General features: G+C 43.8%; 1 protein-coding gene across 2 annotated transcripts in view; it reads right to left on the bottom strand.

Annotated features, from left to right (window-relative positions):
- Positions 1-478: 478 nt before the first annotated feature.
- CCDC9B (coiled-coil domain containing 9B) overlaps positions 479-12,214 on the bottom strand; it is a 54,104-nt gene continuing 42,368 nt past the window's right edge. For both annotated transcript variants that reach the window (XM_083450390.1, XM_083450391.1), the window contains exons 11-13: positions 9,917-9,974; positions 7,482-8,240; positions 479-2,167 (exon numbers count right to left, since the gene is read on the bottom strand). In XM_083450390.1, coding sequence (XP_083306516.1) covers positions 7,515-8,240; positions 9,917-9,974 — 784 coding nt within the window. In that variant the 3' untranslated portion in view covers positions 479-2,167; positions 7,482-7,514. The remainder of the gene's footprint in view (positions 2,168-7,481; positions 8,241-9,916; positions 9,975-12,214) is intronic.

Here is a 12,214-nt window from a genome sequence, read left to right as displayed (position 1 = left end):
GAGTTCTAGTGTTATGAAAGTGGGAGGAAAAACTTACACCCACTTTCTGAACACAATGCATAATTTTATAAAACTATCCTACCCTGCCCTGCCTTACTTTCCTTTTTACCAAATTTAAAAGCCCCGGTTCCGTGGAGGGGTTTCAGCACTAATATAATTTTAGTTGCCCCTTTCCAGCTCTGCAATATCCTCTTTGAGATGTGGGGCCAGAACTATGCAGAGTATTCCAAGTGGGCCCCATCATAAAATAGTTTGACATTGCAATACTGGCAGTTTTATTTTCAACCCCTTCCCTAATTGTCCCCAGCATGGATGTCACCTTTTCACAGCTGCTGTGAACTGGGTCAACATTTTCATTGCACACTCCTCCATAACTTACATCTTTCCCCCCTCGTTAGTTTCCTTTTCCTCGGGCCCAAAACGTATGTAAAGTTAGTAATTCCCGCCCCCCCATCAGTATGCATCACTTTACACTTGCTTACGTTGAACCAGATTTGCCATTTTAATGCACGTTTACCCAGGTCAGACAAATTCTTCTGGAGCTCCTCGCAATCCCTTTTTGTTTTTACTACCTTGAACAAAAATTGGTGCTGTCAGCAAACTTGGTCATCTCCCTGCTCACCCCTTACTCCAGATCACTTATGAGCAAGTTAAAAAGTGATCTGGAGTCAGGTCCCTTTGTTTTCCTGGGAGAGGAGTGCTGAGCACATTCTTCAACATTATAATTGGAATCAATGAGCTGCAACGGTGTGTAACTTCAGCTGGATTGTGCCCATTGCATTTTTAGGGAGCCAATCCATAACGCAGACATTTGCTGCTGGTGCTTGGAGTCGCCTCTGCCGGCCATTTCTCACACGTAGCTAGATTGTTTCACAAAACCCTGGTGCTCAAGTGCAATTGGCTCCTATCATATCCTAGAAGTGAGGAGACAATGCTTTGCAAACTTTGCTCTGCTTTATGGAATTATGCTGCAATACCATTTCCCAGGTACAGGGAATCCTGCAGGCCAGCAACTGAAATGACACGCAACTGGCACGGTCATATCTCGGTGCTGTCTGGTCCACTTAATACTTCTGTTTGCAATCCCCCAAACCTTTGAGTGCTTTCACAGGAGGTGCCAAAATTACTTTTTGGATTCCGTTCATCTCTGCTGTAACATCACAGCCATTTACAACATAACCACATACAAGAAACAAACAAACAAACAAACAAAGGTATGTTTTTGCACATCTGGTTTCTCTTCCACCATGTTTTGATTTGGGAGTGAAGCCAAAATCAAGTTCAGTCTGGATGTTTTGCTATTGGGAATGATAACGATTTGCCTGTTTCCTTCACACACACATGACCATCAACTTTCCCTCTAGCCTCAAAGGGAGAGGCCAAGGGAACAGGCAGCAGTGAGGAGGAGCTGCCTCCTCTTAGAGCCAAAATACTTAGGAAGGGATTACTGTTTCCTGTATTAAATGAGGAAGTTAATGATAGTCACAGGTTCAAAACCAGGAAGGTTAAAGAGAGAAAGCATTCTAGAGAAACCTCAATGAACTTGTGGCCATCAGTTGTGTGGAACCTGTGACACCACTGGTCCCTTCTCATCATTCTGCCACACATGTGCAAAGCCACAATGCAGTCTTCCTGGCTGCTGGATCTACTATCTCCTCAGCCACCTTTATTGTTAAGAAAATGGTTTCTTCGTCATTGTCTCTAACTGGCCGAACATCCATAAAACTCAAGCCCAGCCAGAGGCTCTGTAAAGTTTGCCACTTGGTTTTGGAAGCAACAAAAGAGTAGATCCGTTGGCCAGTGTTGAGGAGAAAAAACAAGGGGAATTATCTTCAAAGCAAACCCAACTTATAAATATCATTAGTTATTCAGTAAAATAAAGTGCATACAGTAGACAACTCATGGCCCATCACATGCCCACAATATAAAGGGTAGGGGGGGAGTTAGGTACAAAATACAAGTGCCATGATTTCCTTTCCTTTCTCCTCAGGAGGCTGCTTGTAAGTAGGCCTTTTCTGTCCTTCGGCACTGAGTAGACAATTTCAGGACACAAGTGGCTTCTAGCATCACCTGCAGGGGGAGGTGCCGCTGGGAGCTGAAGGTCAGTGTCAGAGGGGGAGATTGTGCTCATCTTCTTTTGCAACCAGATTTGCTTTAGCAAGTTGTCCTGGAAAACAAACAAAAGCAACACCAGAAGGGTTAGGAACTGCTGTGTGGCAAATTAAAGCTGCAGCAGGCCTCTCCTGTGAGCTACTCACCTAGCTGAGAGTCTGCCCAGCACAAGTTGCTGATCACTGAGAGGTGAGGATCCTGTGAGGATGAGCACGCTGTAAACACCCCCTAATGGACAACTTGAACCTTTCTCATCTCCTCTCCCCACCCCCCACCCCCAAAAGTCAATTACTGTACTTGGCATAGGCTTAGTCAGTCATCAAGGAGGTGGTTTTATGTACTTGCTGTGATCCTATCTATAGAAGCTTAGTACCTGTGGAGGCTAGCCTATTAGGGTAAATGGGGCACAGCCCCACCAACGCCAGCTAGCCCCACTCACCTGCTTTCTTGCTTACAGCCAGTTCAGTAGGCGGTCCTGGCTGTTTAGAGAAGTTTTTAATGTTTGATGTTTTATTGTGTTTTTAATGTTCTGTTGGGAGCTGCCCAGAGTGGTTGGGGTATATAATCATCATCATCATCATCATCATCATCATCATCATCATTTTCCTCCTCCACTGGGACACACTTTATCCCTTGCATCATAAGGACATTTCAAAAGGTTCTTTGTTAAGTGGTTTCCTCTGGGCTTCAGGGAAGTATAGTAAATACAAAGCTCATCTCCTTGTTTATTTTTTCCTGAAGCTGGCTGAAGGGAGAAGTCCCTGGCAGCAGGGCTCAGGATCTCCCCAAGCAATTGGACTGACTAGGGTGTGGCAGCCTATTATAATTCTTTCGAGGCAACTCTTACACAAAATGGGTGTTGGCAGGTAAGGAAAAGCTTCCCCCCCCCAAATCTGCCATGATCCCCCCAATAAATACTTCTGAGTAAGGCTGCAGTCCTATACCTTGCAGTACAGTCCATTCTGCTGTAAACACTGCAGATTATACTACAAATGGCTTAGCATTAAGAGTTATTTTAATAGAAATGGGCCATGTAACTGTCATTTCTATTCCATTATCTTTCTGTGCAAATTCTAAGAACCTCTTTTTTAAAAAACAAAAACAAAAAAACCCCAGTTTCTAGCTATTCTACTATACCCACATCCTTTCAGATATAAGGGAGGAACGGAGCGGGGTGGAAGTTAACATTTCTATTGCCTAAGTTCCTGTGCTTTTAATCAGAAGAGGAATTCCGTGTACTGCTCAATAATGCCAACTCTTTCAGCATTGTCTTGCATTCTAAGACTGACCTCCGCAGCTCGCAAGACTTTGGCTGTACTGCTCTTGTTTACGTCAGGGGAGAACGCTGACGTCAGCACCCCACTGTGCTTTGGAAGTTTACCCCAGCTGTATTTTCTCTGGAGAGTCTGAAATTAATTGGTTTGATATAACTGAATGAAAAGCTTTTGTAGTTTGTTTCCTTTGTTGATTTCCCTGGCCCTCTTACTTTAAAACGGGGGCGGGGGCGGGGGGGAGTTCTGCAGGGGATTCTGGGCTTATGCTTTGGGTTATTGTCATTTTGAAGCAGAGGATGAGAGCAGCTATGGGACGATCACCACTAACTGACTGCTGATTCAGGACTTTAAATTGTGCTCTTATATCAAATTTCCTTTTCTGCGTATACTGTAATGTTTTACTGTTGCTATGTCCATTGGCTAATGTGAATAAAGTTTTATCTATCTATGAGGATGATCAAGTTTTAAGACGCCAACTCATGTGAAGAAAGGCTAGAGGTACTGGCTGCACTTAGCCTCCAGCAGGATTTTCGAACTGACTCCATTGGCCATGGTAGGTTGTTTGTCTGTCTGTCTGATGGGGAGAGGGCTTCCCACAGACACCAGGTTGGCCACTGAGGGAACAGGATGCTGGATTTAGATGGGCTATTAGCCTGATCCAGCAGGCTCTTCTCATGGGAAGGAAAAGCATGGCAAAATGGGAAATGGAATGGAGTGGCTGGAATTGTGAACAGCAGCACTCCACACTGCAACATCTTGTTGCAGATTTTACATGTCAATCTTTTGAAGCAATTATTGGGGGAGGAGCCGGACACCACAGGAAAGGAAAACCCACCATTTATCTACAGTAACCTGTTTATATCATAAAATTGGAAAGGGATTCTGAGAATCATCTCATTGAACCTGCCCACCATGGGGTTTGAACCAGTGACCTCGAGATGAAGAGTCTCATGCTGTACCGACTGGGCTATCCCTTGCAAGGAGAGGGTCCCTGTGCCCCAGCTCTTCCCTCCTTCTGTGCATATGCCTGAGAATGAAAGATGAGCACTTCTCAATTTGTCTGCTGGGGGCAAGTGAGAAATGAAGTTTGTAGATGTGTTTACATCCAGGATATTTCTTATTGCTAAGTAAGAGGTTCTTTTGCCCCTTCTTGACCATGATGATAATCTATATATTATTCTGCTGAATTTTAAGAACAAACATGCCTTTCAAAAACATTCTCGTTAGGGTTCTGGTGCCAACTGGGGCAGAGTGAAATGAACATTCTTGCAAGGTGGAATCTGCCTGGGGGTGTGTATTGCATCTTCCTCAAGGGAATAAGATGTGGGATAGATGAGTTTCAGAGCCTTTGCCAGCCCTACCTGAAGATGCCAGAGATTCATCCTAAGACCTTCTTCTGATGAATTATGTCCCTTCCACAAACGTCAGCCAGTGAGTGTCATGGCTGAGTGGGAGTTTGAGCTCAGCGAGTAAGGATCTGCGGAATCCTAGTCTGACACTCGCAATACCCCACACTGACACTTCAGATTTCCTGAGTTCAGTGTGATTGCTCTGGCAGTGGCGGACACTGGATCTCTCATCATGGGCATAGCCAAGGGGAGGGCAGGGGAGCAGCTGCCCCCCCCATCAAGTAAAACAATAGAAATACTGAACTGACCAATCACGTCTGTTCTGCCCCCCTAACAAAAATCCTGGCCATGCGCATGGAGGCAGCTACCAGGGACAGATTCTAGCAAGCAGTTGAGGGATGGGTTGGTAGAAGATGAGGGCAAAAAAAGGCTCTTCCCTGCCTCTGTTTTGTCTGCTTCACCCATTATGCTTCACCCATCCAGAGTGTCTGTTAGTCGGTGCATATTATTTTATACAATGACATGTATAAATGGTGATAAGGGTTGGAGGTGATGTTCTTTAGGCCTAGGGAAAATGCTTGGGCAGCTTTTGGAGGCAATCTTTATTCTGAATAAAAAAGCAGCATCTCCTTGTTCTCTGACAGAAATTGCATCAATGGATAAGATACCGGCTGCAAAGCATGAAAGTCACATGTTCCTGAGTTGCTTCCTTGGAGAAATGGGTCACAGCTAACAGCTCTATGTGTGAAATCTGTCACCGACATAAGGGCTCCACTGATGGATGGCAATATGAAGAAAGATGGCCTTACAACTTGACATGAAATGTGTGGGACGAGCAGGAACCTCAACATTCTACCAAGTCTTTTTTTTTTTAACCTAAGGCAATTTCAGATCATCAAGATAGACAAGTCTTATTAATAAGTAATAGTGATTGATGGTGATGATGATAAAAAAGAAACTTCATGTTACAAGCAAAGGGGTTTGCTATAGTTTCTCACGTATGGTTCCTCTTAGCACCATTTCTTGCATCTGCAGATCAGAAGACCAGGACTAATATAAAACAAAATAAATTATAAAACACAAAAAGAATACTGCAAAGCTCTCTCTCTGTGTGTGTGTGTGTGTGTGTGTGCGTTAACAATTTGCATCAACATTGTTTTAACATGGGTTGTAAGCACACTAAACTGCTTTAACATTTCAAAAGCATGATTATTCGGCTCTTCAGAGGTTTACCTACGTTTGAAATATCATATGATCCATTTCAAAATCTGAGACTTCCTGTGTTATTTACTTAGATGCTGAATAGTCTTGTAGTGGGTGTAAACAGTTGAACGTTTTTTAAAAATAAACATCTTTAAAATTAAATGGTAAATTCAATTCATTTATTTAGTTTTTGAAAAGGAAATCAAATTCTAACTTGACATTTGGCTCATTGGGCCAGCCTTGGGCAGCTTGCCATCTCCATGTTGCCTAAGGCCCCTGCTCTAACACTAGAGTCATCTCACAGCATTGATTTGGGCATGGAGCTCTACTGCACTTTGGTTGCCCCATTCATTTCACTGGAGGGAGGAGATTAGTGTGTGTAAAAGAATGCATGGAAAATCTTACTTTAGCCATTTTACTCAATGTTTCTCAGCTTTGCTCTGTGGGTATTGGTGGTTTTCTGGGAAGGAAACAGCTTGGAACAAGGTTGGGAATGGCAGCTGAATATGTTTGTTTGAAACCTAAAAATCTGGAAAGTACAGTGGTGCCTCGCAAGACGAAAAGAATCCGTTCCGCGGGTCTTTTCGTCTTGCGGTTTTTTCGTCTTGCGAAGCCCATTGACGGAGTAGCGCTATTAGCGCTATTGGCTAAAAAAGGGCTAAAAACGGCATTTTTACACATGGGAGATTAGCGGTTTTGCTGCTAAAATGCTTTTAGCAGCTTAGCAATTCAAAATAAGGGGTTTTGGAGCGGAAAAAAATTCAAATTTTTTCGTCATTTTTCGTCTTGCGAAGCAAGCCCATAGGGAAATTCGTCCTGCGAAGCGCCTCTGCAGACGGAAAACCCTTTCGTCTTGCGGGTTTTCCGTCTTGCGAGGCATTCGTCTTGCGGGGCACCACTGTATAACCTGGAAGAAAAGACCTACCTTGCTTTATGCACTGCATTCTGCTTCTCCAGGGGTTTTCCTTTTCACCCCCAACTAGATAATCTGAACAAATGAATGAATGGTCTTGATGATCTTTAGTAGGATCACAGCAGGGTTGCCCAAGATTAAGAGTTGCAGCTTTGAAGAAGAGAGCTGCATTCTCATTACAGCTTGTAATCATTTGGAAGCTGGTTGTTGCTTACTATCTTCTGCTGTGAACTGTTTAGCAGCGTAATGGCAGATTCATCCATATTAGGATCTGTGCCTAGTAAGTGGGAATTGACCAACCTATAGAAAATGCAGCTTTCAAGAGTCATCACAATAATGCCTAGATCTTCAACATAAAGTGGCCAGTCAAATATTGTGAGCTGTGCTCCTAAGGGACAAGGACTGAATCCACGAGGGGGTTCTCCTGTTTAAACCTCAGTGTAATGAATGAAAAGAGTTCTACCAGTGCAAGAGCCAAGTAGGATTCATTTCAGTAGGGGATGGGCAGGAGAACTTCCTGGATGGTGTAACTTTTTAGGTGTAACTGAGCTACCAGGCTTGAGCTCTTGGGACAGAGCAGGCTAGAAATCTACATAAAACGCCAAGTGGAGGGGCTAGCATTGCACTCACCTTTGGCCTCTACGGAGCCCTGTGTGTTCGGTCTCAATCCTGTGCTTTGTTACTGCATGACTGGGGTTGGTCTTCTTCCTTGTTCCTCATTTGTGCCCCTTCCTGTGCATATTCATTTGTTGGGTCTGGAATTTCTTTACATGGAGGCCTGGACTCCTCTGTTCGAACAAGGCAAGCTGCAGTGTCACTTTCTTTCGCAGGTATTATCTCCTTCTGGAGGCCACCAACTTGGTTCTCTTCTACTTGTCCTACTGTTATCAGCCCTTGGCCTTCACCACCTCCTCCTTCCTTGTTCAACAGCTCACTACTGTTTCCTGCCTGCTCCCCACAAGGGTTCCGTTCACAATACGCACTTTTGTCTAAGACACCTTCATAGACTATGGAATTGATTTCTTGAAGGTCGCACCCAGAAGTCTGCACCACATTCCCAGGCGCTCCCTGAGAAGAGCTGCTATTCATATAGTTGCCCTTGGGAGACAAATCAGTCCCAGTTACTGACTTACTGAGTTTGAGATCTGCCCCGGTCTCATCCACTCTGATTGCGGGAGACATGCCCTGGGTTAGGCACCTCCTGGCTTTTTCATTTGCACCCTGCTCTTCACCTGCAGATTGGTTCCATTCATCTCTTTGGGCTTGAGGCAAGGGAGCACTGTGTTCTGGGGGCTTTATATTATTCTCTAGGCCTGCTGGGAAGTTATGCTCCTTGACTGCTTCACTAGCCAGAGCTTGTTTTTTCAGCTGCTCATTGGTCGAGGATCTCTAGAATGACAGAAGACAAAACTTTGCTTAGTTACTTATTACACAATTGACTTAAAGAAACAACAGATTACCCTTACAAAGCTTTTGGTATCAGTAGCTGGCTACCAGAGGTGACTAAAGTCTCCCTTTCACTAGAGAGAAAACTAAAGCACAGCTACTGAGACTTGCTGGTATAGAAGAAGAAAAGAGTTTGGATTTGATATCCCGCTTTATCACTACCCTAAGGAGTCTAGGGCAGTATACAACTTCTTCTCCTTCTCCTTCTTCTGTGAGCTTCATGGCTTACAACATAATCCTAATCATTCCTGCTTAGAACTATACCCTGTTGAATTCAAAGGCAACATGGAGTTATAGGATTGCAGCCTTAGTTGGGATTTGGACCTGGTCCTAGCCCAGCACTCTAACCACTACACCACACTTGACGCAGGAAATGATTTGTCTGCCTCACATAATTCCTGTTTATAAGCAGTGCTGGGGCATGCAAAAAAAAACCTGAGGCGCAAATAGCCCTTAAAAAAAACACACCTAGCAACCAGAGTGGGAAAATGTACAGTACTTTAAAATATGCACAGTTCTTCGTTGCAATGAAATAATTTATCATTTACACAAACATCTCCATATTAGGCCAAACACTTCAAAATCAATTTGGTATATTTTGACATACATTGCATGGCCTATTAATGATTTATTATTGGAGAGACAGCATATATTATATACACAATATAAGATAATTGTTTTATTGTAATAAAGAATTATTCAGCGGCCTTGGAGTGACCTGGGACTAGGCAATGTTGAAGAAATTCCCAGGCCACTCTGGTAACACAGGGATCTTCCCTCATACTCATAAGCATTGGTTAAAGGATTAGCTTTTCTCACCTTCCCAGTGCAAGCTTCTGTGTGCCAAAGTAGAAGGGATGCTCGGAGCTGTTTGATCAATCTGCTGCTGCTGCTTTTAACTGAAATGTAGCTATATGAAGCTGAAAATCTGGGAGCAGTGACAGCAGAGTTCATAGCTACATCATAGCTACAACCCAATCCTTGAGGCTGGGCAGGGAGGATACAGGATCATTTCTTTCCCATCATGGGAGGGAAAGCATCTAGATGTGTTTCTGTGTGTGTATCTACACTAAAGCAGTGTGAGGGGAAAGAGTTAAGCATCTTCTTTCTCTCCTCCACCACCTTACTCCAGTCAGATCTGCAACCCCTTGTTAAATGCATTTCAGTTCAAGAAACATAAACCTCCAGGAGCTTGGTAAGGCATTAGTGAGAATCTCATCCAGCTTGGCCCCCACTTAATGGAAGACACTACCCTACTTTGATGAGTTAAGAACCAAGGGCTGTATAGCTTCTGAAGTAATGCAAAGTACAAGGGTTGGTGTTATTTTGTTTGGTAAGGCACTTCTGCTCAGTGGACCAAACCTGGCTTGCCAGGGTTGCCAACCTCTCTCAGGAGGCTGTTTTCCTCAAAGCATGCCCACCTGAGGTGGCAAAGCTTGCTGATGAAACCAAATTATCCAGGGTTGTTAAAACAAAAGAGCTCCAAAAGGACAGGTGGGTGGCCCTACCCACCCATCACAGTTGGCCTGCGAGGATAGATGCTGATAAGGATCTGGCCCACAGAACCAGAAAAGGTTCCCCACTCCTGATCTAAGCAACACTCTATAGAGCAGACTCACCTGCTTATCAGGTTCATCCTTTACAAAGGGCATTTCTTCACCTTCCTTGGCATCCCATCTGTAAAACATCACACACAAAATGAGGGTTGTCAAATGTTGATAGGACTCCCTTTTGGATAATAGCTGTTCTGCCTAATCTGGGAGCTCCGTCTCCTTGCAGAGCAGAGGGTCTTGAACACAACCCTAGACAAGATTCCATTTTTTCCACCAGTAACAACCAGCCATTAAGAAGAAAAGGTGAAGCGTGTAACCACTGACTATCTACTATGATATCGGAGGATGAGGAGTATGAGTTGGGATTAAGTCTGTGTTCCTTGTTATTGTTTCTTTAAGCAGTTCTCAAAAACCAGGGAGTGAGAGCACAGGAGGTCTGCTCTTGCTCATGCTTGCCTCCGTTTTTGGAAACTGCCTATAAACCATGTTAGCTCTTGCGGCAATCCTTCTTATAAAGATGCTCAGATTGTCCAGATTCATCACAACATTTGCACTCGCAGCATCTAAAGAGCATATTCATCTTAATTCCAAAGGTTCATCAGGGGCCATTAATCTTTCACAAGCTGATTGTTAAAACTGTAATATAATAAAAACCATAAAATCAAATTTCTATTCCCAGACATTTGTCATTAGACTAACAGCATGTACCAGTGATTTATGGAGCTGTCTGCCACAGTTTGCGAACTAACACCAAGAGAAGGAATGTATTACAGAGTATCTTCTATTTCACACACACAGAGCAAGTAACAGGTGAGTTCCTGACACAGACTCTATTAAAGTTTCTATTAAAATAGTACAAAATTTAGCAAAGCAATGCACACAGTATATTTACAGGGAGGTTATATTCTTCAGTATACAAGGGAAAATACAACTAATTGGAGCACTTTTTCCAGGAAAGCAGAAATCCAAGTGACTCAGTTTTTCCCAGTGTGCAGATGGAGTGATAGAGGAAAGTTCACTATCTTAGTTCATACTGACAAATTCAGGTTGCACAACTAAGGCTGAATTGTCTCTCCCTCCCCACTCAAATTGGACTTTGCAATAAGGAAAGTGACAGTAAAATGCAGCAGGAAATGTGGAATACCACTTGCTTGACAGAAAATTGCATCACCTCCCTGGGAATGCTCACTAAATGGCCCTCTTTGAACCTTCCCACAAATGTTGTGCAACCAAATTGGGATGAATGCTCAACGGACAGGAGGTTTGGAAGGAATCTCCATTTATGTGCCAGACTTTGTCACTGTCGAGGCAATTTCTCTTCACAGGGAGATCACCTCATTCTTAGCTGGGGTGCATGCAAGAATTATGTTGCATGCCACCCCAATCTCTGAGCGGTGCAAGTTTCCAGGGGTTCCAGGTGCTAACCCAGGGTTCAATTTTCTTGAAATGAGACACAGTGGAGACTGTGGTGTCTTTAGGATATGTGGTTTATTTACACCTATATACAACCTCAGCCTATGACGGAGGGGCTCGCAGCATTAACACCCCAAGAGGGTCTTGCTTCTCCCATAGTGACAGCCTTTGATTCTGCCAGAAAAAGGCATTTCTCTGACTCTCTAGCTTCCCAGCCTGCTGCTTCCAGCTTCCAGCTTCTAGCTCACATCATGCCACTCTCCACTCTGGCTTTTGTCTTTCTAACTACCAGCAAGTTTGTGCCATTTGGCATCTGGCACAGAGTCACTCCCTTTGTTTCCTTAATGACCCATTACCTCACCAGGAAACTAGCCTGACTATTCCAGGAATCTGAATCTTTGCTCAGATTTTAACACTTGCTGGATCCAGGAATTAGAAGGGCGTACAGCCCCCCCCCCAATTCATAACAGTTATTTCCCCTTCAGATATTTCCTAGCCATTGTGAACAGCAGCAGTTTAGAACTATCAGCCAATCTCCCAAACTATAGGGGGGAGTTGTTACTTGGCAACTTGGCTAGGACTGTTGTCAATCTCTAGCACTACTCCTGGACTCATTAAAGCCCTTCTGTTTAAACCCCAATCTTACAGTACTGTATTAACACAGAACGAGGGTGTTGCTAATGCCCTTTAGAAAAAGAGATTAATGAACATGAAGCTGAGATTTTTCCTGTTCATTTGTTCCACTGGCAGCTGTTCTTTTGTACCTGTTTTCAGGTCACATGTGCATTACTATTTTTATATGAGTTCTAGCACCGTCGGTACCCAGTATGTGCTACGGACTTCAGTCATTAATGTTTACATCACCATGTTGCCACTTCAGGTGTGTCAGCAGGTAGGTGGGTGGTTATAAAATAAATAAATAAACCTCATCAGCAGAGGTTGGTGGCGGAA

The sequence above is a fragment of the Podarcis tiliguerta genome, assembly GCF_965153285.1.
Source record: "Podarcis tiliguerta genome assembly, chromosome: 1".
NCBI lineage: Eukaryota > Metazoa > Chordata > Lepidosauria > Squamata > Lacertidae > Podarcis > Podarcis tiliguerta.
This window is presented reverse-complemented; position numbering and strand designations above follow the sequence as displayed.